The 26,436-nt window shown below is 41.0% G+C and overlaps 1 protein-coding gene across 2 annotated transcripts in view; it reads left to right on the forward strand.

Annotated features, from left to right (window-relative positions):
• cntn5 (contactin 5) overlaps positions 1-25,768 on the forward strand; it is a 102,057-nt gene extending 76,289 nt beyond the window's left edge. Inside the window, exons 12-24 of one of the 2 annotated variants that reach the window (XM_020087986.2) lie at positions 1,484-1,628; positions 5,926-6,053; positions 7,044-7,231; positions 8,880-9,000; positions 10,670-10,828; positions 13,177-13,326; positions 14,049-14,119; positions 22,050-22,284; positions 22,377-22,486; positions 22,648-22,834; positions 22,995-23,107; positions 24,158-24,326; positions 24,837-25,768. In XM_020087986.2, coding sequence (XP_019943545.2) covers positions 1,484-1,628; positions 5,926-6,053; positions 7,044-7,231; positions 8,880-9,000; positions 10,670-10,828; positions 13,177-13,326; positions 14,049-14,119; positions 22,050-22,284; positions 22,377-22,486; positions 22,648-22,834; positions 22,995-23,107; positions 24,158-24,326; positions 24,837-24,940 — 1,880 coding nt within the window. In that variant the 3' untranslated portion in view covers positions 24,941-25,768. The remainder of the gene's footprint in view (positions 1-1,483; positions 1,629-5,925; positions 6,054-7,043; positions 7,232-8,879; positions 9,001-10,669; positions 10,829-13,176; positions 13,327-14,048; positions 14,120-22,049; positions 22,285-22,376; positions 22,487-22,647; positions 22,835-22,994; positions 23,108-24,157; positions 24,327-24,836) is intronic. The other variant, XM_020087987.2, reaches the window with a different exon arrangement.
• Positions 25,769-26,436: the final 668 nt, after the last annotated feature.

The following is a 26,436-nucleotide window of genomic DNA, read 5'->3' on the forward strand; positions in this document are numbered from 1 at the left end:
CTGGTGACACCCATTCCCCTTCCATGTTTCCCTGAGGGACAGTTTGATTTACTGTCTGCATGGCATGCCCTTTTTGAAAGGGAATCTGTGGCATTTTCAAACTCTTGCGTCAGGACAAAGTATTTTTTGTAAACTGTCATTAAATTGATGTTTTTTTTCCAGTTTAAATCAGAAATATCCACGGTTTGGTTTATTTGAATTCACAATGTTGTCTGCAAGCGGCAGAAGTTACAGATTTTAATAATCTTAATCTGTGTTGACAAGGAGTTGCTTTTTGCTTTTTCTCAGAGTCACAGTCACAATGATGATATTTGGAAGCGTGTGATGAATGTTTTCATTGCATGACCCCCCCAGGCATCTCTTCCCAGTGACCTGTGCTCTGTGGAGATGTCCACAAGCAAACACTATCAGGACAGATTACATGGCTAATAACAGCCTGAAGATGAGCCATCACTGGAGGCTATGTAGGGGCAGCGGCTGCCCTCGTGCCTGCGATCTTGTCCCAGATCCAGCTCTTCTGGGAGGGTAGCAGGTGAAGCAATAAGGGTAGTGTTGCTACCAGCTGCAGGCCTGTTCTTATTTTGATTAAAACAAATACTCACAGCAACTGCTCTGTTTTCTGCTGTTTTCTCCTGTCTGCGGGGACCTCTGCCACTCAGGCAGCTACTCAGGCTCAAAGACACAAGTGTTGCAGGGAGAGGGGTCAGCCTGTAGCTACAGATGGGATTGAATTGTCATTGTGTGTAATGTCACGTATAAAGCGTCATTCAGGATTTGAATAATCACGGCTGACAAAGCCTTGCAGCCAGTAGATGGCCTTGATGTGTGACACAACTCTATACCAGGACCTCATCAAGTTTCGTGCCTGAAGCCTTATTTAGACCATTACTGCTTCATTTGTCCTCTTGAGCAAGTAATGTTTATGTTGTGTGTTTATTATTCACTCAGGGAGCTTGGTTAAATACGGGTTAAAACAATTTCCCTAAAAGCAGAGGAAACCATCCAGCCATGTCATCATTAACATGATGACATTAATTACTGAGCAGACTCCACAACATATTATCATATGATTGTAAATTAACACAGAATTATGACAAAGTATGGAACATTATATAAAACATTTTGTGTATGCATGCTTTGAAATGCCTTATGGAAAATCTGGTTGTTAGTATTTTTATCAAGTACTGAACCCGCTAGCAATGTGGAAATAATGATCTTGAAATGCCACAGCTGAAGAGGTGGAATTAGTTTTTGTCAATGGCGTTGGTCCATTGTTTTTACCACTCGGGGGCAGAAACATATCCAAAGCTAATGCACGGAAATAAGCTTGTTAAATATTAGAACAGGTTTAAAACTGAAAACCCCTTCATTTAGTTGAGTAAAAATTGTATTTAAGGCATTTGTTTTGATACAAGCCAAGTTTTAAAAGAATTAATCACAAACAGTATAAATGATGTTAAAATCTTCTCTTTGTCTTACACAGCGTCGGCTCCTGTTTTTGTCCCCAACCCTGTCCGGGTCATCGCTACACTTGGAAAAGACGTGTCACTCGAGTGCAAACCCAGAGCGTCGCCCAAACCGCGGATAACGTGGAAGAGAGGAGACAGACGGGTACAACCAAATAAAAGGTAGAGCAGCTCTTTAGAGGCATCGTGTTTCCCTCCCGAGCTTTTTACAAACTGGATAGCTTTTGATCGTGTTGGTTAGAGAGTATATGAAATAACAAGAAGTACTCTGGGTTATTGATCTCTGTGAGAAAATTCTCTGTTCACTGACAGTTTGTGGGAAGCTGTCAGGGATCCAGTGTGCTCAAGGACAGTTCAGTAGAGCAGGGGTTCAAACCTTAACCCAATCCCAAGTGGAATCCTCTGCACGACATGTTCATAATAACAATCATTGACTGCACAGACACACTGCACATGGTGACACAGGGATTTGAATGGATATCATAGATAAAACATCTAAATGGGAGTTTGGGGAGTTAATATGTGTTGTACATTTTTGCCATTAATCTTTCCTAGTCATTTATTTGCCCGTCTGTAAAGATTTAATATAACAAAGATATTTAAAGTAATATATTCTTGCAGGGTAGCAGACTTCTACTGTTTTATACTGTCACAACCCCAGAGCCTATTACAACTTGTGATATTGAAATGCAAAGGGGAACTCCGACAAATATCACTGATGTAGGGATCTGCCTTAAGCCCTTCATTGTGCCAAAAGGGCATGTTTCACTGTCTGAAATGAAACCCTTTAAGTGTTTTTATATATTTTAGAGCAAGGATTAGTTTTTGCTGCCGTCACTGGGACAGACTGTGTATATTTTCTTTGAAGACGGTGGTAGATTTACCAGTTCATGGTTATAAATAGCCTCAGATCTTCTTCTTCCTCTGCACAGCTTAAAGTATAGCAAACTGTTAGAGAAACTTAATTTCCCTGTAAATTATGTATGAAGCCATGAAAGGTTTGTCTCCCTCGATATCTTTATATTGTTTTCCGTCATAGTTTTGCAGCATAAATTCAAGCGTTATCATCGAGGCTCGGGCCTTTTGAGGGAATATATACGTGTCTTGTTGCAACACATCACAGTTTCATTACTGTAACTGAAATTAAGTGTCACTGCAAGAATAAAACACCTTAGGTACCGGCGAAGCTCTGGAGATGCAGCTGCGGCCCCACCTCCCTCTCGCAGATGCCGACAATTTAGGCCGCACAATTGCGTTTGGAATTCACATGCAGTTTGATGCATCATCTTTTATGAGTAACATCTCTCAGCTGCACCTAGAGGGGGCTGAGCAGGGGCGAGGGTCCATCAATCAAACTGAGCGACACTTCTAAAATTATCAGTCACTGCTCGGACCAGTCCCTGGTCTGGAGAGAGAGAGAGTGAGAGAGAGAATGTGACCTTTTGTTTATCAGCTGAGATTCAGTAGCCTGTTCAACAGCCTCACAGCAAGGGCAGCCAGTTGATAATCAGATCCTCCGTGCTTTAAAAACTCAATCTCCTTAGCTTTAATAAAAGCAGAGTATTCATACTTTAGCATAATATAGTAAGTTTGGGGGTTGGTACAAATAGCTGTAATTTTCTTCAGAGGTAATTTTGTAATTTTCTATACCTATAAAAAAAGACCTGGTTTAGGTGTAGCTGATTGATGGGGATGGAGTTTTTGAGTTTGTTGACTGTTGATTAATGGCCCTGATAACTCTTGAATCTATTATACTCCAGTTCAAATCCCCTGATCTTGTTTTTTATCAGATTTCAGATAATGTTGTGACTTTAAAGCAGAAAATTGTTCGCAGAGAATATTATTGATGAGGCAGTTACTTGATCTCCTCCCCCAGAGTTAAATATCGTTTACCATTAAGGTCATTTTCTTCATGTGTTCAAAGAATTTCTGCGCTGTGCAATTTTTTCTTACAAATTCCTCACAAGCTTCTATATCGTCTGAAACTCAAATCCAATCAGAATGTGACACTCAAACAGGATATTTGTTTTAAATGAACAGCACTAAAGCGAATGAATGACCTGCACAACACAGTATCTCAGTTCAACCTTGTAAATGAGTGATTTCTATTGAAAAGCTAAATAAAGTCGTTGCATTTCCTGGTTTTGTCCTGGATGACTCCTGCACACATTTTCTGCCATTACCTATCGTAAATTAAAGAGTGTATGGATGGAGAGCAGCTCTATTCTTGGACGAACAGCAGCAGGAATCGAACACGGCGTCACGTTTATCTGTCATTGACAGCTGTGCTGACTTAATGAAGGTTTGTAATTAACATGGATTTCCACTAATGTTTGGGGCTTTTGTCTCTTAAATAGAAAGTATAAGTCTGAGTTTGAAAGTACGTGGCTGACTCAATTGACACTCACAGTTTCAGACAATAGGTGAATAACTTGGCAATTTGAATCGTGAAATGGAAAAACGTCTTATTGGTGATTGATTTGCCATATATATAAAATAAGAATTCTGTGGCACCTCACCTTACTTCACCCCAGAAACCTTCACTTAGAATATATGTTCAAATACTGCAGGTTTGCTGTAATCTCTTAATGTTTCCCTTAAATTTCCTTAGGTTGAATGGTTTTTGCATATTGTGTATTATTCCCATCAGTCCCTATCTTGTCCTTTCTGCCTCAGTGTCCTTGTCAGATGTGAATTTCCCCCCTAATTTGAAAAATGTCTCCTGGCTGCAGATTGCCTCTGAATTGTCTACGTGTGGCGAGATTTTGATTTTCAATCACCTTTGCCCATGATGAAAGAGCTCGGTGTTCATATAAATAGAAAAATAAATACCAAACAACATCAACCAATACTTCATGCACGCCCCACTCCCATCATTCTGATTGTTTGATTTGAGATTAAATTCCTTTTCTAATATAAAGAAAAAAAAATAACTTTGTAAATGTGCACCCCCACCCCTGTTAGCCACCCTGAAATCATGTTGTGATATAAATATTTATATTTTGTGGCTTGCACAGGACAGTGAGGTTAAAGCCGTGGTTCCACATAAGTCACAATACTATACTTAAACAGGATTCCTCCTCTGCAGCCATATGCTCACACACCTGCTACTATAGTGTTGCTACATCCAGCACCTAATTGTTCGGCTGTTATGTACGAGTCAGATTCGATGAAAATGTAAATACTACAATGCTTGTGTCCTTCAGCTGGATAAGAGGCGACTGGAATGAACGCAGAAGGGTTGTGTTTTCCTCTATATTACACTCGAGTTCCCCAAGAGGACACCTCACTGATGTGCACATATTGCTCTCTGTCAGATTTTTGCTTTAGATTCATTGAACGCAGCAGCACTTAGCAGCTTGTCAGGTGAATTCATGAGCGCCGGGAAGTGTCTATTTAGATCTATGGAAATATTGATGCACAGGAGCAAAGAATCATAAGATCTTTTTATTATCGCTGCCGAGGAGGTTATGTTTATCAACGCTGTCTGTTTGTCTGTTATTTTGTCAGAGAGTTAGTCAGATTAAACAAAAACTAGTGGACACATTAGCATGACATCTACTTTAAGAGTGGGTCTTTAGATTTGGTGGAGATCCAGAGATTTTTTTGTTTCTTTCTTGAACATTCTTGAGAAATACATTTTTCTACATTTTCATTGTTTGCCCAGGAATAATCCATGGAAACACATTTACATATAACGGGAACTGATTTCTATGAGTGTGTGAAATTTGGTGTAGCTTAATTGAATTTGGGGGACGGGTGGGCCTTGGCGGGGGTGTGCACTCTACTGAGTGCCATTCTAGTTTAATGTTGTGTTCTCCACAAATGTTCTGACAATTTTCTATAATTATGGAAATGGCTACCTGTTGTGTTCTTGCAAAAGCACAAAATGAGACATAGCACATCAGTGTAGTTGCATTTAAAGTCGGAGGAATAATTCTTTGCTCTCTACGTCGACGATGTGGTGTCACTTTTTCTTCTTTTACTGAAAATGTGTCCTAAAATCTTTATTAGTATCTTAAATAGCATGTGTTTTAATCTTATTAATTTCAAATATTTAAATTATTTATTGATTCTTCCTGAAAAATAAGTATTTCCATGTTTTTTTTGTTCAAGGTTGCAACTAACAAATACCACCTCTCCTGACTCCACATCCTCTGAGCTTTTTCATAACACAAACAACTCACCGTCAGATGTTTTTTTGTCCTCAAAGGCAGTGATAGTAACATTTCTGCTGTAAACAGTTTTATTTCATATTTCCCACTGGTATCTAATGAATGTTTAATTCAAGAATATCTGAGCAGTTTTTAGTCTCATCCCGAGTGAACGTTGCTATTCTTGTAACATGACACAACCACAGACATACAGTATCACCTCCCCCCTCAACTTGCACTGCAACTGTTCGTACGTGAATTTGTTTCTCATATACCCGTATTGATTTTTGTGTCCTTTGTCACAGGATTATATTGTTACGGAACAACACTCTGAGAATTGTTAACTCCAGCCGAGCGGACGAGGGCAACTATGTGTGCCTGGCGGAGAATCAGTTCGGCTCGGCAGAGATGACGGCCATGCTGTGGGTAAAAGGTAAGTGATGCCCTGGGGGCCTTTATTTTCTGCCAAATTAGCACAAGTCGGCCACGAGTAAACAGTCCCCGATGTCATTTTTTCCTCCCACCTTTGCTCCTGTGCCAGGAAATTTATCGTGCTTGCTCAACCGTGAACCAAGGGCCCTCACATTCATGAATCGTATTACAAGGACACACTTTAGCAGTGTAAAGGCTTCTGTCTCATTGGCCCTGTTCAGACCTGGTAATAACATCTGTCTCGAGCGATTCAATCATAAGTGGACAGCTCTAAGTACACGTGAAAACGCACCCAAGATGCATTGAGGACGCATTTGAGAACCAATAACTCAGACCAAATTCGAGTGTGAATTATTTTTGAACCTGACTGTGTCCTGGCCCTACTACTCATCTGTCGTCCTCTGGCTCTACAACTCCAGACGTTTACTGGAACTTATCCTGCCAGCCCTCTACAAACATGTCTGCAGAATGTCTGCCTGAGCCCATGTGAGATAACAGCAGAAAAATATCCCGGGAAATTGACAGCGACGTGACAGACGTGAGACTGGAAGAACAATCTCAGGATGAAACAGAGGAGCCGTAAACTCAGAGGACAGAGCAAAAATGTCAAATTTGAAAGACAACTAGATTCAAGAACATAATTTGTTTTTTGCGAACAGAAGTGATGGACAAGTGTATTTGCATAAAGAGCGAGGAAGTGGTCACTGCAGAGACACATGGAGACGCATTCTAATGCCAGGTTTGAACTGAAGTCTGCTTGTGGTCGGATTTTACAAGATGTTAATGCCAGATTTGAGCAGAGCCACAGATGAACCGTACACAGTCTAGTTCAGGGTATTTGGGACTTCCTCTCTGGCAAAGGTGAGTGTCACGAGAACCTCACCACAAGGTCAGCGTTGGTTTTCGTGGTCGCTCTGGCAGTGATGTGACAGTCAAATGCAGCCGCGTCGGGTTAGCCTGAGGTGACAGTGCAGCAGCTTTGTGCTTCCAGAGGCCATGCGTGTGGAGCTTAGCCCGGTCAGAGTGGAGGTCACTGTGGGCGAGAGCGTGGTGCTGAGCTGCAAGGCGACACATGACACGTCGCTGGACGTGGCCTTCCAGTGGTTCTTCAACCAGAGACCAATCAACTTCCAGCAGGACGGCGGCCACTTTGAATACATCCAAACCGTAAGAGCAAGAGTAAGAGCAGACTCAGAGTCAGTTTTTCATCTGTTTGTTTTTGCCCCAAGCTTGCTGATATTGTGAATCAACCTCTTTAAGTTAAATGAGTGAGTTGTTTCTATTTCTTCTCTTTACGTAGTTAATGTTTTCTAATTATTGCACCAAACACTTACAGAGGAGAAGATAACTAGTTAGACCAAAGGTCAGAACTTTATTGAATCACACAGTCATATGCTATAAGAGTAGTTTATTTATGGCCCTGAAAGGAAATAAAGTTTGAAACAAGGTCAGCGATGATTTAGAATAAGTAGGAAATAAGTAGGAATGAATATATATGAATTAGAAGAAGACTAATACTAATAATGTGAAACTTTATCAAGGTGAATTAATATAATGGCGTTTGTAAACAAATAACATGGTCTACGCTCATCTTCCTTATTATTCATCAAATCATTAAATTATGGCATTGTAAAACCACGTTATGAATCAATACTCGACAACTGCGTCGTCATTAGGTCACTGCTGAAACGTAAGAACTCTGTTTGACTTAAAGGTTTGAAATATTGGAGGGACTAAAGGTCCTCTGAGGAAGAAGTCATAGAAATGATCCAAACTAAAGTGAAATATACATAAACCGGATAAAAGATTAAACCTTTTCTCCCACTTCAACATCAACATTGTTAACTGTCACCTTTAAACCCCTTTTATTATAGAAGGACCCATTTTGACCTCCGTGTTTTCCTCGTCCCTTTGGTTTACTTGGCCATTGTGCTCAGAAGAATATCCACCATCTATTCTGCAGAGTGTAGAACGATTAGAGATATACCACACTAGCTGATTTGTATGAGCTACTGCATGTAACTCTATGGCAGAGTAATAAATGTAATTTACTGAATATACACATTCATTCGTCCTGTCACATAGTTAGCTACTTTGAACGGCTGCAACCGCTGCAGCTCAACCACACAGATGGTTAGCTTTGTTCCCAGCATGCAATGAATCCTAGGATATGTTAGGATAGGAAAAGAGGAAGGACGTATTTGTTGGCTGAAAGGACAGCCCTTGCATTGAGACAGTTATTATACTTTTGATTATTTTCCAGTTTTAGAAGCAAAAGAAGTAAATTGAACTCAAAAAAAAGATTTAGATATTACTCCCTTCCTAAAAACATTATGAGGCTTTAAGATTAATTTAAGTTTAGATTTCCCCTCTCCTGACAAAAGAAGTAATTCGCCAACGACTGGGAAGATTTAGTTACGTCTTTATCTCTGGCATTGGATGTTAAAGTCACATCTGCCTGGATGTGTCCTCTACTACTACCCATGCTCTGAAGGGAAAGTATTTGCAGTGACATCCCTTTACAGGCAGCACAGATTCCTGGCTGATGCATGGTTTGTAATTTTAATCAGGTTTCGTACTAAACAGCTGCCTGTAGACCTTGAATTATTCCCAGTTTTGCCTGAGGCATTTCTCATTTCAACAGAGAAAATACGGGCGGCTGAAGAATGTAGCAGCAAGCGAGCACCTGAATTAAACAGGAATCTCTCAAACCACATGAGCCTCTACAGGATGTAGAGGAATCACACTTTCTCTTGCTAAGCACATTTACACTTTGCTCTTCTAAATACCTAACTCCTTTTTTCTTGCTTTGCTTTACAAATTGCAGCAGTCCTCGACAGTGGATCTGATGATTCGGAGCATATTGCTGAAGCATGCTGGGAAGTATGGGTGCCGGGCCCAGACCAGCGCTGACACGGTGTTTGCAGAGGCCGAGCTTCTTGTGCGAGGTGAGCTTGTTATCTGTCTGTGCACCAGTGCAATGCAACATCTTCACTGATGCCCCTCCTTGAATTGAATCAGCACCCTAAAGCAGAATTCACATATTTTATTATGAAGTTTACTCCAGGACGCTCTGAGAAGAGTTTTTGGGCTGAAGGGGAATAATAATAACAACATGCACGTCTCAATCAGTGCACATATGGGTTCTTAACTATTGTCAGTGAATCTATTCTGTAAAGCAGTTACTGTGAATCACGGAAATTAGCCAGAAATGTGTTTTCAGTGCAGCAGGTCCGAGGAGTTGGCCAATTAGACATTAGAGACAATTCCCAGATTATTGGCCCCTTTTGATCATCTTGACTAATTTTTACGGTCACTGTGAATATGGCCGGACAGACGGTCTGTCTGCATGAGTGAGTTTGATATGAGCTGTTGAGCAGATTGGCTGAACTGTCTAGTGATCTGATTGTGTGGCTGTGTCTGAGTGTTGCTGATATTGTAACATGGAGATCATTATCTGAGCAGCGTGTTGTCTCTGGGTGACGCAGCTTTATATAGTTTAAGATAAGATATAATGTTCTTTGAATCTGTAAATCAACCAAAACTTTAACATGAGTTAGTTTGTTTCAGGTCAGGCAATAATTCAATATTATAATAATTAATAATATACTACTTTTTATCTTATATTACGATCAGGAATACAGTTTGTTTATTTATCTATTTTACATCATTTTTTATTATTAGTATAAATTAAATGATTTAATTTGAATTTGGTTTTCTCCTTTAATGTCAAATTGCCTCTTAGTGTCCGTTATTTTATTTTGAAGTATCGGACATTTCTTCACAGCCAACTGATACATTGATCTTGCTCCTGTATATGAATGTATATCTTAAAGGAAATATTTCAGCCATGTCAACCTTTGTATTCAGTGTATTTCAATGATTGTCAGTTCAGATTACCTCATGTACAGCGGAGGGTTTATGCATTGGTATTGGCCTCATTACAAAGAGGGTGCTGTTCCCATGGTAACACAAAAGTCATCTTAATGTCCCGACATGCAAATGCACCTTTCAGCGTAACCTTCTAACGGGCACTTTTTGGGGGACACAGTAGATTGGTTTTCATGGAGCGTACCAGCTGCCCACTTTTCATTTACAGCTGTTCCCCCCAGAGTCCTTAGACATTTGCTGTACTTGCAGATTACATTTACTATTGAATAGCGAGGTAAACATATGTTTGGCTGTATTAAAACATCGGAAGGTCTGCAGCACAGTCATGCTCAGCAGAACTGGCAAACTGCCGTCTGAATCCCCCCCCCCCCTAAAAAAAAAAAAAGACAACATCAGTTAGTATCCCTTTATCAGCATGAAATTTCTGGCAGCAGGACCGTGTCTGCCCAAATCCTGGTTCAGTATAGGATGACGTGTTCTCGTCTGCTGTTTCTTTGTACAAAGATTACAACAGGGAACTGGTGTTGTCACCACATGCACACAACTGTGCATCCTTTTGAATGCTCGCATGGTTGCATCCATCAGTAATAAATAGTATCCATGATGAAGACATCACACAATGGACCAGTTCAGGATGAATCCAAACAACTGCTTTTCTTTTTCCCTCCGTGCATCATCCATCCACACCTGTAATTTCTTGTTTGTGTCACCTCTCGTTTTCCTCAGGTCCTCCTGGACCCCCCGGAGTGGTGATAGTGGAAGAGATCACAGACACCACAGCCACCCTGTCCTGGACTCGTGGCCTCGACAATCACAGCCCTATCAGCACCTATAATTTACAGGCCCGCAGCCCATTTTCATTAGGCTGGCAAACTGTCAAAACAGGTAATCAATAAGGAGAAAATTGCAGCCCCTCGATCTGGAAGGTTAAGGTGGGGCCATATAAAGGCTTTAATCCTGCCCAGAGTCATGTACAAAGACTGTGAATCAGAGTGAGGCTGCCGTTTTAAGGACATGTAATTAAACACTCTCGTGGCAATTTACTTTTATATATTATTGCCATCAGTCTTTTAAATCCCATCCAGAAAGTAACGGATCAAGCTTCTGTCAATCTGGACAACAATTCTCAGCCACCCGAAGTTAAAGTGCAGTCCTCTTTCCCGTTTCCCTTTTACATTTGAACAGGGCTATTGTTCAGAAGAGCTTATAGCAGAAAGTAATTTGAGCCTATTTCAAATGTCATTGGTTTTAATTTTATTCTGTTTCCTATCAGCAGTTAGTGCAAAATTAACCTTTCGGGCTTGAATTATGACACTTATTCTTGTCCATTTGGCATTAAGGCACTTTTTCCTCTTTTCTGTACCTTGACAGTGAAAAACAATCAGTTAAGGGATGAAGGCTCGCTAAGCTTTGTGTATAATCCATCTTAATATGCCCTTTGGTAATAAAAGCAGCGTTGAAGTTGTGATAACGATTCATCCCCACAGATATATAAATCATACTTTGTGTACATTCCTCTCACATCATGTCTCCTCAACCATGTTTAATTCGATAAAGCACAATTAGGCTTGTGTGATGTATTGTCGGTGTTGAACTTGTTAAGATTTGCATAAAGCAGATAGCGCTTTTAGCTCCCACTCCCTGCAAACACAGTTATCAGCTGGTGTTTGAATGGGAGCTTGCTTGACTGAGTGGTCTCATTGTGAGCTGCGTCGGATGATAAGGACGTAAGCTCTGCTGCTTCGCCGAACATTGCTTTAGTTAGAGAGACCTCTGGTTCATTTGTGACATGGATATGCTTTCAGTCAATGTTTGTGTTCTGCTGCAGAGTCAATATTGACAAAGCTTGATCATGGCGTCCCTGAAGATGTTAGATTAGTTGAAAATAAATTCATAAACTAGATTTTTCTTGTTGCATCTCAGGATGTAGTTTGTAGTTACTCAGCTTTGAAATCAGCTTTCCACTATGTAATGAGTTATACGCCCAAATGTCCAAAAAGCTGCCAGTGAGTTGTTGTTCAGGCATCAAAACAGCATATGCCAGGTTTCAGAAAAAGTCTGTATCATCACCAGCTCTTTTAAGAATATGCCAAATTACAGAGAATCCTAAGAGAAGGTGTTTCACTGTTCAAACGAGCAAAGACAGTGTTATTTTGTTGGGCTCTGTTTTCCACCACATTGGAATTTAAAATGAAACAAAAGACGAGGTTGAAGCGCTGGAAGCAGTGTGTCTAAAGATGGATGACAGGAAGACTCCCAATTGTGATGCCAATGTGTTTGATTGCCCCCCCATGGCTGGCCACATATAGATCATTAACCCTGCCTCCACCATGACGGGACATGGACCAAACAAAACTAGTCAAAGCACACGTTGTGTTTCAAAAGAAGGGGAGACACATAAAAAGATAAAACAAACAGCGATAAAATGAGGTAAAACCACATAAATAACTCAACAGGGTTTTCAGGCAAGTTTTAAGTATCCAGAGTTGATGAGGTCCTGGACTGGAGGGGCAGAATGTTCCACAGTTTGAGGGCAACTACCACAGAGGCCCTCGATGCTTCTATCTGGACCCTCAGCAATCCAAAGGCAGCCGTCACTGGCAAATAATTGGTCGAGCAAGTGCATGGGCGGGACCTTGCTACTGTGGCTCCATCCCCCGACTCACTACTGCACAATATGATTGCAGCAAGATAGCAGCGTTTGTAAACAGGATATTTTGGCTCATTTCTGGATAGTTGGAGGAACTGGTGATGCACAGTCCACCTTTATTTACAACCCACCATATAAACAGTGTAGGAATTATTTCTCAATTTCAGGCGACACAGCCTTGAAGTGATCATATAAAGTCACTGTGTTCAATCATATAAAATACTTTGTTAAAGATGGCCTTCAGGCTACAGCCCACAGATATTAAAAGACACACTGGAACTGCATCTATAGAGTCCTCTTGTTTGCTTCCTTCAGTGAAACACCTGCTGTTGCCTGATTGAGACCAGGTGACTGCCATAAACAAACTCCCCGTTCGCCTTTTCAGTACGTTCAGCATCATTTTCCTGCCTGATTGTTCTTCGGGGGGACTTTACATTTAAAGGTCTGTGATTCTTACATTGTTCAGCACTCGATACGGATGAGACCACTGTCAAACACCCTTAAAGCTGAAGAAAAGTGCAGCTGTTGTAGTGTGGCGCTTGTCCTGAATAAATAAATACACAAGCACCACTCTTGTGTGCAGACCCAGACCCAGTGACCGGGAACATGGAGTCAGCTATTGCTGTGGAGCTCAACCCCTGGGTGGAGTATGAGTTCAGGGTCGTGGCGAGCAATGCCATCGGGACCGGAGATCCCAGTGCGCCTTCGAGAGGAGTGAGGACTAAAGAAGCAGGTAAATCCTGTGTGCCATCAGTGCAGATATACGCTGCTGTCACGTCAAACTGAAAATGTATTGTGCCCTCACCCACCACTTCACGGACATGTCATGTTCCCCTTGTTAATGTGCTCGGTTTTAATGGGGACGTTCAAAATCAATAAGATGCGTACATGAATTTCAAGAAGTTTAGTGTTTCTGTTAATGCAGCCACTCCTTTAATGCCCAGAGGCAAAGACACAGCAGAATACAGCATTTAAAGCGAGCAAGAATTCACCGACACAGTCTGGATCTGCTGCTGCTGCTGCTGCCGGATGTTTTCTTCATCCCTAATATGTAATAATTACAAAGGTCAGTGGTCAATCAGAAGTGGCGTTTTTTATACGTTTAATCTCCTTCATCATAATTAACAGACTAATTACTGTATCTCCACACGGTCGTGTTAATCCATCCTACAGCAATGATCCACATGCCAGGAAAAAGGGTGTAAAAGTCAAAACCTGACTCTGGAACCGTGTATTGCTTTCAGGGTGATGTTTTGTTTTCTGCTACTGTTAAATGTTTCTTTACACACACGATGCATTTTATAATCTTTATGATTAACATTCCAATCATCGGTGAAATGTAGGTCAAATTGATGTTGGGCATGTAAACAATGTTAAAAACACATTTAGTGAGTGAGTGAGTTTGCAGTGTTGCATCAGTGAGGCGGTGTTAACCCTTTTTTCTCTTTCACACAGTCCCATCAGTGGCACCAGCGAATGTTAGTGGTGGAAATGGCCGCAGGCATGAACTGGTCATCTCATGGGAGGTAGGTCCTCTGCCAAAGTCTCTCTGTAGAACGAGCATGACAGCGCACATGCAAAAACACAAATGTCACAGTGGGCCTGGTGTTTCAGCAAACTGCAATTCTCTTTTGTTGAATAAACAGGGGTTAATGGAAGCTTTTATTTTGTCTCCTCTCACTTCATCTTTGCAGCGTCTTGTTGTATCGAGGACTGTCAACGACTTGACATTCAAAGCGTGAAGTGTTTTCAAATCTCTTATTTTCATAATTATGATATCTACCTACGTATGTGAGAAAGGCCTTGAAATCCAAGGTGCTTTGTAAAGAGGCTGAAATTCAAATTTGAATCTTAAAACTATTATTCAGAGTTCAACCAAAGTTTCCTGTATAATTTGAATGCTATTCATTTCAGAATATGTGACCATTCCAAGGTTTAAAACAGACATTGACTTAGTCTAAAATAAATGATGTGTGGTATTAGCATCTATTCGCCTCAATTGTGGCGGATGAACTATTTCTATCATCACACTAGACCTGCTCCATCAACAGCGTTAGAATGAATAGAATGAAATGGTGTTTCTTAAACATCAATACATTTTGGGTGTTGCAGTGGTCGCCTCGCAGCAAGAAGGCTCTTGGTTTGAATTTCGGGGTTTGGCTGGGATCTTTTATGTTTTCAATTACTGGTAATTTTGTACTTGCCATATAAATGCTTCTCTGCAGTTTCACCTGCAAGTGAAACTGCAATTTGTTAGGTATTTGATTGACCTGTGGCCACCCTCAGGTTAATAGTTAATAGTCTCCGGATTACAAGGTATCCTGAAAAGCATTCCATAAGATTCATAAGAGAAATAATCTGTTCATTTGTAAGACATAGCTTGCCAGTGAAGTGGATCACTATATTGATTTTTTTTAATCAGAGCTATTTCAAAAACAATTGACATGGCTGTGTTTTTATGACAAAGTAAGAAGGTCCTTAGTTTTAGAAGAAGTATTAAAATGATTTACTTATCTAAAACAAGAAAAGTACTTTTTACTCTAATAACAGATATAATTCCAAAAAACATAATATATGACAAAATAAATAGAAATGTTGATTTTGATGAGTTTATTCTTCACTTTATAAGCCAGTAATACTGAACCTTTCTGCTTGTGACCCTCTGGAACAAAGCCGTGCCTCCAGTACTGAAATGTGAGGGAAAATGTATAATCACCCACCCGCTGCTCAGAGCATTTCTGCAGCTTGATCCAGGAGAGAAAACAAGCAATGCTCCCTTTAAACATCTGCAATGAAACCACAGCTTCAGCATGATCCTATAGGATTTCATCTGTCACTAAATAATAAATCCTGCATGTGTGTATGACTTAATAATCATGTAGCGGTTGCTGCTGCATGTGGCATTCATTAAATAGCGTCAGTTTTTACTGCCTGGGAATACTTGTCAGACATTATTAAGGGGGATAAAACTTGGTTGATGGATGACGCTTGTCCTTGTCGTTCCTGCGCTTGAGGAAAAAAAACGCTCTGATGATTTTCAGATGCAGGTGATTGACTGTTTACAGTCAGTTGCATTTGCTTTAGTCGGGATATGATGGGTGGTAGTTTCACTCAGTGTGCTGGGGACCTGCGTTTTCTTTCCTTCCTATTCCCTGAACCATCAAAGTGGGATCTAATTAAAACATAGAGGAGTCGTTTCAGCAGCTCGAGTGAGAAAATGATGAGAAGAGTCAGGAGATGTTCTTAAAGTGGAGGAAGAAAGATGTTCAGAAGGATTTTCTGAAGGTATTTCTGTGTTGAACTTAGTTTTGGTAAGAATGGATGCTTTATTTTTATCCAGTAGAAAAAGAGCTTAGGCTTAAATTCAAGCAGAAATGTTATTGATCGTATTAGTCGTAAAAATTAAGATTCAAGTTTTCCCGTCTTTCTTTCATCTAGTGCATATAGGTTGGTTGTGACTTAAAAGCAAAGTAAAGAAGTTAAGAAGCCCAAATTCCATGGTGCTACTCTCCCCCACAGAAAATGCTCCTCCTGAAACCTCTCATCAGTAGTCCAGCATATACGTTCACTAAAAAAAAACACATCTGCATAATGCATGGCTAGCGGCTAGTCTGGCACACTCCCTTACAGAGCCAGGTAAAGTGAGAGCGGAGGCCAACATTTCATACTCGCGCTGGAAGCAGTTGAGCGATCACAACAGACAGAGGCTGAAAAGAGGAGCTGCAGCAATGGACAGCGTGAGTAGAGGGATGTTTTCTGAACTGAACCACAACCCAAATTAAATCTGAGCCTGAATATATCTCATTTAAAGGTTCAGTGTGAAGACATCTAGAGGTGAGGTTGTTCCCATTCCAAACAAAAAAGAGAACCTGTGAAAATCTTCAGTTGTCTATCACTAGGATTATTTTATATTCAATTTCTGCCAATAGATCCCTTTCACCTAAATCCTACACACTGGAGCTTTAATATTTTACTGGAAGACGACTTAATAAATGAAAAGTACTCACACAGATTTAAGTTAGACAAATGAAGTCTTAAACTTGGAACATTATAAATGGTTGCATTTAGTGGGGACTGTGATTAAAGGTCAGGTTAGTCAACACCCCCATGAAAAGCTTAACGTGTTGCTGAAGGATTTTTCTGAAAAATGTATCCGAACTAATGTACAATATGCAGCTAAAATAAGAAGACAGCTCACATATTTTTTTATATTGTGGAAGTCTTTATTGGTAGACAAACTGCACAGCACCACAGCTGCAGGGACAACGATAAAATAACACAGTTGAGGATGCACTCAGCTCCCAGGGAACAGTGACCCCTCTGATAGAAAACGTCGAGTGTGATGCACATTATATCCAGTGGAATAACACAGAGGTGCGGTTGTGGTCCTAACAGCTATCGGTGGAAGAGAGGGTCTGTGAGTCACGAGAGGGCTCAGGTGAGAACCCATCATTAGGGCTGGATGACCTTTTTCCATTTCAGACGGGAGAGAGGGTATAGACACATTTGCTGCAGCATTCCACAGGATTTTCTCGGACTCCGTTTTACTGAGTTTTAACTCCTCACTGGAGGATTTGATCAGGTCGAGCTGGCTTCAGCTGTTTCAAGAAGGAACAAACCAGATGAGAAAGATCCAAGTAGAGTTGAATTGATTTGCCCTCAATTCAGCCCCTTTTGGTTAACTGTGACCTGGAAGACTGAGAATCTCCACAGACAGATTAGAGAGTGGTCACTGGGGTAGAGTGGTTTTCCATGAGAGCAGAGGTTGTAGTGGTTATTGTAAAAGAAAGCAACTGCAGTGGGATACGGAAAATTAAACTGGTCCTAGATGGATTTAAGTCACAAGAGCAATAAATGATACAACATAAATATTTTATTTTATTTTATTACAAAGTACGGTGGCAATGCAACTTAAAGAGACAGTCCAAACATGAAAAAAAAAACTGTGGTAGCTTTAATTTAAACTCAAAAGGTGTTAAGTTTGTCCAGTCTGGACTAATATAAAAAACATGGCGGCCTCCGTAGAGAGGACCCCCTCGATGTAAATATAAAGTATTTAAATATAAAGGGCCTTTTCTGGGGTAAAGAAAACTACAATTCATATAATTTAGATGAAATGAACTAGTGAAAATCATGAGGATTATTCTACATTAAATTTCTGCCTATAGTTCCCTTTCACCTAAATCTTACACACTGGACTTTTAAGGAAACACATACAAAGAGCCACAAAACATATTCATCAAACTGACAACATATATGCAAAACATGCTGCCAGTATTCACAACACAACCAGATACTCACTAAAATTAACAACACAACACAATTGTTTCCAGGAGACACTTTTTGGTGATGATGGTTGAGACACGCTTGCTGTTGCCATGCTGTGGGACTCGAGAAGTTATCAGTCGAAGTCGATCTCTCAGTCTTAGTGGAAAATGACTTAAATGCTTATTTTAACATTGGGACTGTTAGCATCTTGTGGGTACTATTAGCCTCCCGAATTCAAGTAATGTCTCTAAATACACTTAATTAATTGAGAAACAGGATGACGTCATGTCGGCCACAGTAAAGACGATACATGTTGATCTGAAAAACACAACGTTAGCATTTACTTTAGTAAGATATATAGAGAGAGATAATTCAAATAAATGGAAAAAGACAAAACTCAATTGTATTCGTAACAGCTCTAAAGCAGAAAAAATTGCGATTTAATGACATTTGCTGGTAGTGGTTAGTGTCTCTCATTGTCAGGGTCCCCTCATTGGCTCTCCTTATGTCGAGTTATAGAGCATATGTGCACGTGTTGTTGGCTGTGGACACAGACGCCTCGTTTATCGTTAATAGTAGCACAACCTCAAAGTCATAGCTCATTGCATTTTAAACAGGTTCATGTTTTATTGTGCTGGAAATTTACTTAACCATCCAGGGTGTCAGAGTTTGAGGGCACAACTTGGTCACAATTAGAGAATTTGTCGACAAAGCTCAAAGAAGGCCAGCTACGCTATATATTACCCAGAGCCGCAGCAGCCGGTCGAGTGATTAAGATGTAGTGAATTTAAAATTTGGTCCCACAAGAGACCAACAACGATGATTAACCTTGAGTCGCAGAGTCGTTCCTAATAAATCCAGGGATGTTTATGAATATCTGTTTGTACTCTCAATCTTGACAATGATTGTACAAAATGTAATAAATCTCTCGCTAAGTAAAGAGGATATTAGTGTGAATCGTTTCCAAGTGGACAGCTTGGCTCTCGGCCAGGTTCAGGGTGCAGCATGTTCAGAATTACTATGAGCAAAGCCGAGAATTTGCAATTGAGATCAGTCGAAGGATATATTAACAGGGGAGCGGTGAACAGATGTGGAAGCAACTGACAGTTATTCTTGTAGTTATTAAGTATGGGAGCCAAACTGCCACTGGGAAGATAACCTTCACATGAGCAGAAGTGCACCTCGGTGGCACATTATGGAGGATTATGTCCATTCCAGATGGGATGGTGTTTGGTGGTAGACCATTTCCTATTTATAACTCAAGAGTGTCATTAGCGTGCCGAGTATGACGCAGTGACGACCTCCTCGTAAATATATACAGGACCCCAATGTTGAACAATAAAAGAGGGTCTCTTTATTCCAGTTACACAAAGCAGCGACTGGAGCTGAGTTTGATATAAAACCGCCGAAATAGAATCAATTTGAATGATGGACTCCACCAAAGAGGTTATGTTTTCATTGCTGTCGGTGGATTTCACTGATTTTATTGAAACTTGGTGGATAATTTTTGGTGTGGACAAATGTGAATTTTTCTATTTCACTTTTTCACCATTGCAAGATAGGACGAGGGCCGCGTTCTCTGAGTGCCCTTAAAGTTACTTATTGCTTGCTTGTTTTTAATGTCTTGGCTCCTGCCTTCATCTGTGGCCTCGTTTATTTGTTTGTAACCACCGGCAGAATATCAACAGTAATCACCAAGTATTGATCTATACTTTCATTAAATTGGTCAAATCTCTCTTTTCAGCTGCGCGAGATTCATTCATTCAGAACCTCGTCTCTCTACGTCTTTAGCTCGCTCGTGCCGACACACACACATCAGACACATCTGTTAACTCAGATTGGGTGAAAATAACAAAATTTGGTTTAACACAATTGACATGTGCTAATTTGGATGTAGACAGGGGAAGTGGGCTCCCATCACATGTAATCACAGGAGACACACTCAGGACGCATTTTAATGTCAGGTGTGAACACACGTACTTATTGCTGACCACGTGTGATCGGATCTCTCAGGACAGATGTTAATACCAGGTGTGCACGTTTTGTATCTAACCCCCTATCATCGCTACCTGAGATCCTGGAGCAGGGCCCCACTAACTGTGGCCCTTAGCAGACTCACTTTTATTGTATCATCTACTCTTAGTTATTGGTATGATTGAAAGTTGAAAGTATTTATAGTATTTTATCTTGTCAAATTTAATGTTTCGGATTTTATAATTTTTGTTTTATTGTAAAGAACTTGGTATGCAATGGTAAGATTAAAGGTATTGTTACAATTATAAGTTACAAATGTGATTCTTGCTGAACATATTTCTCCCTCAAAATGATTATAATACTGTCTCGATGAGATTGATGAATTTGCAGCTTTAGTGATACAAACCTCCATCATTGGGACAATCAATGACCTTTACAGAAAGTGTCATCCTGAAATCAAATTGTGCCTGTTTACAGAGGAAATATACAAATATAAAAAATAAACAATAATAATAAATAGAAGTATAAAGTAAAGTTATTCATTAAATATAAATAAGTCAAGGTGATGAGGACGCAAACACCATACAATAGCAGCAAAGTGACTGATAAGATAAGTATGGTCAATAATATATGCATATTGCACAGTGTATTTAAGTGGTATGATGAATATGAACACCAGACTGAGTGTAAACATTACTGAGTCCGCTCTGTTTTTATTCAGTTCACTGAAGTACAGGCTTTACCTGAAAAATTAAAGTACTTCTTAATGCTTCCTCTGAGATCATTGTATGGAACATGGAGTAGTCACCCATCAATAAGTGTGTCAGGATCACTGGGCAACGCTGTGATGTTCTATTTAGATGCAGTGTCCTCCTTTTGGTACTTGGCATTTTAAGTCGTTTTAGTTCTGCCCTATTTCTTCTCCTTTCTGCTAAGTGCTTTTGGAAATAAATCAGGAGTCCGTCGGTGATCAATGCAGATGGATATTAAAGGAGACAGTGCAGGAATGTTCACCCTTTTTTGGCAGTCGAGGCATGTGAGCGCACGGCAGTTCCGCCTCTCCAATCGCCTGTGAAGAGTTGTCAGAGCTCGGACGGCCACGGTGGGCAGGGTTATTAAGCAGGATGAATGACTCGACAGTCTCCGCAGCTTCATTCAGCCATCTCATTAGAGGCGACGCTCAGACACCGCTTTTTCTCCGGGAGCCACTGGGAGGACCATTAGTGATGCCCCCACCGTCACTGTCACTGAGCTCAGCGGGCCCCACGATTTCATCCACAAGATTTACCTCAGTCAGAACAGCCGTCACAGTCTCCACACTTATCTGGGACGATCTCAATACCCAAACCCACAAGTGCTTCTACATTTAACTAGCTAATTTGTTCATGCTGTTTTTTAAAAGACCCATATTCCTTGGCACACCTTTAAAAGCATTTCCTGCTCTGATAATAACTTTGATGGTAGCTAATTAATTTCCACTAATCATCTCTGTAATTAGTCAGTCTTGCTGATTGGTCGTTGTTGAATGAAATGTGAACTACACCTCCACCATTGCCTCTGAGGACTGGATGGCTTATTTGGGCGATGCCTTCAGGGGACAATATTCCCTTGAAGCCCGTATGCAAATCAGCACATTAGAGTGTGAGTCGCAGCCTTGTTGCCAAAAACAGGTGTACAGGTGTTTGCCATTTATTACATTTTGCCAAAGATTGAATCCCTGCAGCTCTTATTTTAATTAGATTCCAGCGCACTTAATAAATTGGCGTTTGATTTGATTAGGCAGAGCAGCCAGGCAGCTCCCAGTTTCACCACTTCAGGAAGACCACGGATTAACACCGAACCCAGCACACACATTTACTGTCACAAAAATCCTCCTGTCAGACATGGAAAGATAAATAGCAACATAATGGGCACGACTGAGCCAGATATTATTTGTTTCCATTACTCACGATTGACGGCATCTTTATCAACACTGGCTGACAGATACAGTAAATGAGTAGGAAATTGAAAATGGGTTATATGGGACTATACCACAGAGGAAAAACTTATGCTTGCTTTTTTGTTTCTCTTCAATGAAAGCCTTGTTTGCACTGAATAAGCTGCTCAAATGAGGAAAAATAATGTCTGTAATCTTCAGTTGCAGAGCCAGGTCTGAACTTACACTCGGTGAAAGACACGCTCGAGTGATTGCTCCTCTCCTTCTGATTCTTTCAGCCTGTGTCTGAGGAGTTCCAAAACGGCGAGGGCTTCGGGTACATTGTCGCATTTCGTGCCAACGGGACCCGAGGCTGGAAGGAGAAGATGGTGACTTCAGCCGACTCGACGACATACAAATACAGAGACGAGACCTTCCCTCCCCTCACCCCGTTCGAAGTGAAGGTCGGAGTGTACAACAACAAGGGAGACGGGCCGTTCAGCAGAGTTGTTATCATCCACTCTGCTGAGGGGGGTGAGTTGATATTTGTGATTGTGTGGATTTAAAAAGAGCACGTGGAAATTAAAGTGTTTTTATATTTAATGACGTTTTGCCTTGTTTCACAGAACCGAGGGAAGCACCAACCGATGTGAAGGCTCACAGTGTTTCTTCATCGGAAATCAGGGTCACTTGGAAACCTCCCAACCCTGGTCCTGGAAGACCAAGAGGATACGAGGTCTGTGTACATTCTTCGCTTGGAGGTTGTGTTTGAATGCACACGTGTACATCTACATACAGCGTGTGACATTTTGCTTGCAGCATGCATACCTTTGTGCATGTTTTTGAAGTCTTAGAACAGTGTGGCTTTTTCCCAACATCGTCAATTTCTGTTTAAAGGTCAGCTACTGGAAAGACATGGAGCAGGAAGAGTCGGGAAAAAAACAAAGAACCGTGAAAAATGAAACATCCATGGTGCTGACGCGACTGGACGGCAACAGTGTGTATCTCATCATAGTGAAAGGTTTCAACAGCATCGGCCAGGGTCCTGCGAGTGCTGCCGTCACAGCCAAAACCAGAAAATCCCGTGAGTGCGGTGCTGACACGAATCATGTACTGCTATATATAGTTCATAGGCTACATGATAAGATGGCTTTGAATATCCCTGTAAAAAGAGTGCTGGTTGACCTCATTGGTCCAAAACTCCATTTGAATTCTATTCCAAGAGTTTTGCTTTCTCTCCTCAGCTCCGGCTCAACCTCCAGCCAACCTCATGTGGATTCAAGAGGGCAACAACGTGTCTTTAAGCTGGGACCCGGTGAAGGCAAAAGAAAATGAATCTGATGTCATCGGTTACATGGTAATGAGCCATTTCCAAAGTCTCGTCCGCTCAGTTTGAAAAGAACAAAACACTCAGGAAACTTAACGGTGGTGAAGTGGGAACAGTCCCAAAAGTTGGCTTTTTACAAATGTAAATTCCTATCGAAAGTTTTCTCGTACTTGTCCTTGACTAAAAGACCCCAGGGGTCTCCAGAATAAATTAGTATGTATTTAAATTAGTATATGTATTTTCGCTTTTCCTTTTTGTATGTTTGTTTGTTGTTTTTCTGTAAATTTGATGTGAGGAGTTGACTGAGAGATGAGAGGAACAAACCCCAGACTGTAGATAAAGATGGATAACAGGTCTCTACTTCTGCACAAAAATGAAGCCAAAATATCCTGGATACGAGTGCTGCTGATGATTTAGAGTCTGCACAGTAGTGATCATAAGGTCGGGCTGCAATATCGATTTCCAGAGTCTGTCTCAGCTTTCAATTATATGATGACCCCATTCTTATAGCTTCAAATAACTTATTAAAGTCTAACTTACTGGACAATTTAAGTGTGTTAAAGAACTACCTGAAATGGCAGAAACCATCTTTATTTAATGTCTACTTTGACTTTTTAGTTTGGTCCATGTCCCATTTGCTGACGTGGAGGAGGTAGGGTTTATGAACTATACTGCAGCCAGCCAACAGGGGGCGATCCAGATGATGTAGCTGTCTTGTCATCCATGTTCATACACAGTCTATGGTGCAAACTGCTTGTTGGATTGGTATTATAAGGTGTCTACAAACTCTAAGGCTGAGCTTAATTAACAATGTAATTAATGACATAATTATTTATACCAAATACTCCATTGGTTTAAATTTAAGACTTTAATGCCAATCAAACTGTTGTGTTCCAACTCATTTAATAATCATTGATGATGATAATAATTTAACATTTGAACATGAACATTTTCTTTATAACTGTGTTTAAGGAAAACTTTAAACTGAACCAACCAACAAAAGTGTTTGCTACTCGTCTCCACCATATGAACTGTGTATACAGTGTAAACCTGAAGTGACTTTGTGCTTCTGTCCTGCAGGTGTTACTCAAACAGGAGGGCAGAGGTCACAACCAGGTGACAAGAACCATTAACCCGTCCACCATGCTCTCACTGCCAGAGGGAGGCACCTATATCATGGAGGTGCGTGCCCTCAGCGAAGGAGGAGAGGGAGCCGTCAGCTCCCAGGTTCGAGTCGTCACCTCCTCCGGTAAGCTTAATAGTATTTGTTACCTCCTCCCCTCTCTATCTCCCAGCTGCACACCTCTTTTCATGACCACTGAAATCCAATCTCCATGCTCAGACTGTTTTCTCTTTAGAGAGATCTTATGTTCTGCCCTTAATTGAGTCACCGCAGCTGTTGTGAGAGCCAGGTTTTCCTTGGCTAATACTGTTTTAATTACCTCACCCACACAAACCTTCCTACTCCTGCACAGCCAATTAACTCCTAAGCAACAGGACGAGCAGGAAGTACACTGCTCAATGTGCAACATGACCAACCGGCTCTTCAGGGCGACGGATTGTTGTTTTCCTCCTCCTCCTCGTCCTCATTGTCCTTCACTGCTCCCTTTTTTCTTCCTCGTAAGAAAGAAAAAGGAAATTTATTTATAGCTCCAAACTCCCTGAGTGTCAATGTAGTTGTTCAGCATTAAAAATAAATTCGTTTGTTTCGCATCTGTGTTTTCTCTGGTCGTGACTTGTTCTCTCTCGCTCCTCTTAGGTGTTCGAGCAAAAAGCAACCAGTGCTCGGTGCACTGTCTGCCACAGAGCCTAGCATGGACCACACTGCTCCTGGTTCTTCTGGTGCCTTCAGCTTCCTGGTGAGGCCACTGTGCCCGTCCTCGTTTCCACGGAGGGAGCCACCACTCTTCGCTCCCTCATTCCCTCTGACTGCCTGCTTGCTTTGGCCTTTCCCATCTCAAAGGGCCCAAGGCCTGCTGAAGGGGGTCGAGTCTGCCAGTGAACGTTCGGCTCTTCCGAGTTCATCCCCTTTTGTTTAGTTCCCTTGTTTCTTTCCAGGCCCCGGACATTTTGATTTGCTTTGTTGTCATCGACATCGACGGTAGTGTTGTACTGTAGTGTACATTGTGTGGAAAGATTTGTTTAGTCATTTACTTTTTAACATCATGTGTTCCTCGCATTGACTGGCATCGAACCACTTCCAGACGCCTCCTGCAGCTCTGGGGCTCCACAGAGCGTGAACAATTCCTGGAAAGCTGCTGTGGTAGTAATACAGGGATCAGCCGGCCTGTTTCTTCTCATTACTTATCTGCATCAATTTACCCCTTGGCTGCCTAACAAGCAATGAAGCAGAAGCTCAGTAGAGATAAGTGCATTGTTTTCTTATTCACACATTGAGGAGGAAAAAAATGTTTTTTATGGAACCAAGAATCTTACTATTTCCAGACTTGCTTTTTGTACATTGTGTTACCTTTAGAGACAAAGAAACAGTGGTGTGTGTCAGCTATGTCAAACTCTGTTTTTTGGTAGCGATTAAGCGATGCTTGGTGATACAGTTAGTTGACTGTTGGATGTATGGAAGTGTGCGACAGGTACGGACTCACCTGTCGTGCCCGAACACACAAATAGACAAAGACAACTCTGTACGGACTCTTGGTGTCAGTACAAATAAATGTGATGTATATTTTTAAATGCTTTGTGTTTGTAATTTGTAGCACCTTAGATATTGATGACAATGCACAAGGGTTACAGACAATTGTTATTTTGATCAATCTTTTGAATTTGAACCAAAATGATAATTTTGTCTATACAAAAACGAAAAATGCCTGTCGTAGTTTCCCAAAGCCGAGTTCATATCCTTAAATAACCTGGTTTGTCTGGCGAGCAGCTCGGGATCCAAAGATTTTCAATCTACAATCAAATGAAACCAAAAAAACATAAAACTCCCACATTTGAGCAGAAGAAAACAGAAGAGTTTGATTGATAAAATAGGGAATTCATGCATAATAATTAAACTAATGAACTTTAGCTCTCAAATATATCCCTAAATTCACTTTTCTTCTCTGATTGATCTGAATGTAGCCGCATCAGACAGTTCTTCACTTTGAGAGGTCATCCCGTGTCGTATGTAAAGTACAAGTTGATTGAATTCTGCACACGTGGCATTAAAGGCCGCAGAAACTTTTCTTTGATAAAAGAACCACTGCAGATCCATGCAGCGCCGCATCAAGAGCATCGCCCCGTCCTCTCTGGCTCCTCTCTCGCCTTGTCTGCAGTAAAAAGCTTATCTCTCGCTGGGCAGAAATCCAAATGAATTTGCCTCAAGTGTAATTAATGTTAGAACGGGGGGGATCTGTGGT

Source organism: Paralichthys olivaceus, chromosome 11 (assembly GCF_024713975.1).
Source record: "Paralichthys olivaceus isolate ysfri-2021 chromosome 11, ASM2471397v2, whole genome shotgun sequence".
Lineage (NCBI taxonomy): Eukaryota > Metazoa > Chordata > Actinopteri > Pleuronectiformes > Paralichthyidae > Paralichthys > Paralichthys olivaceus.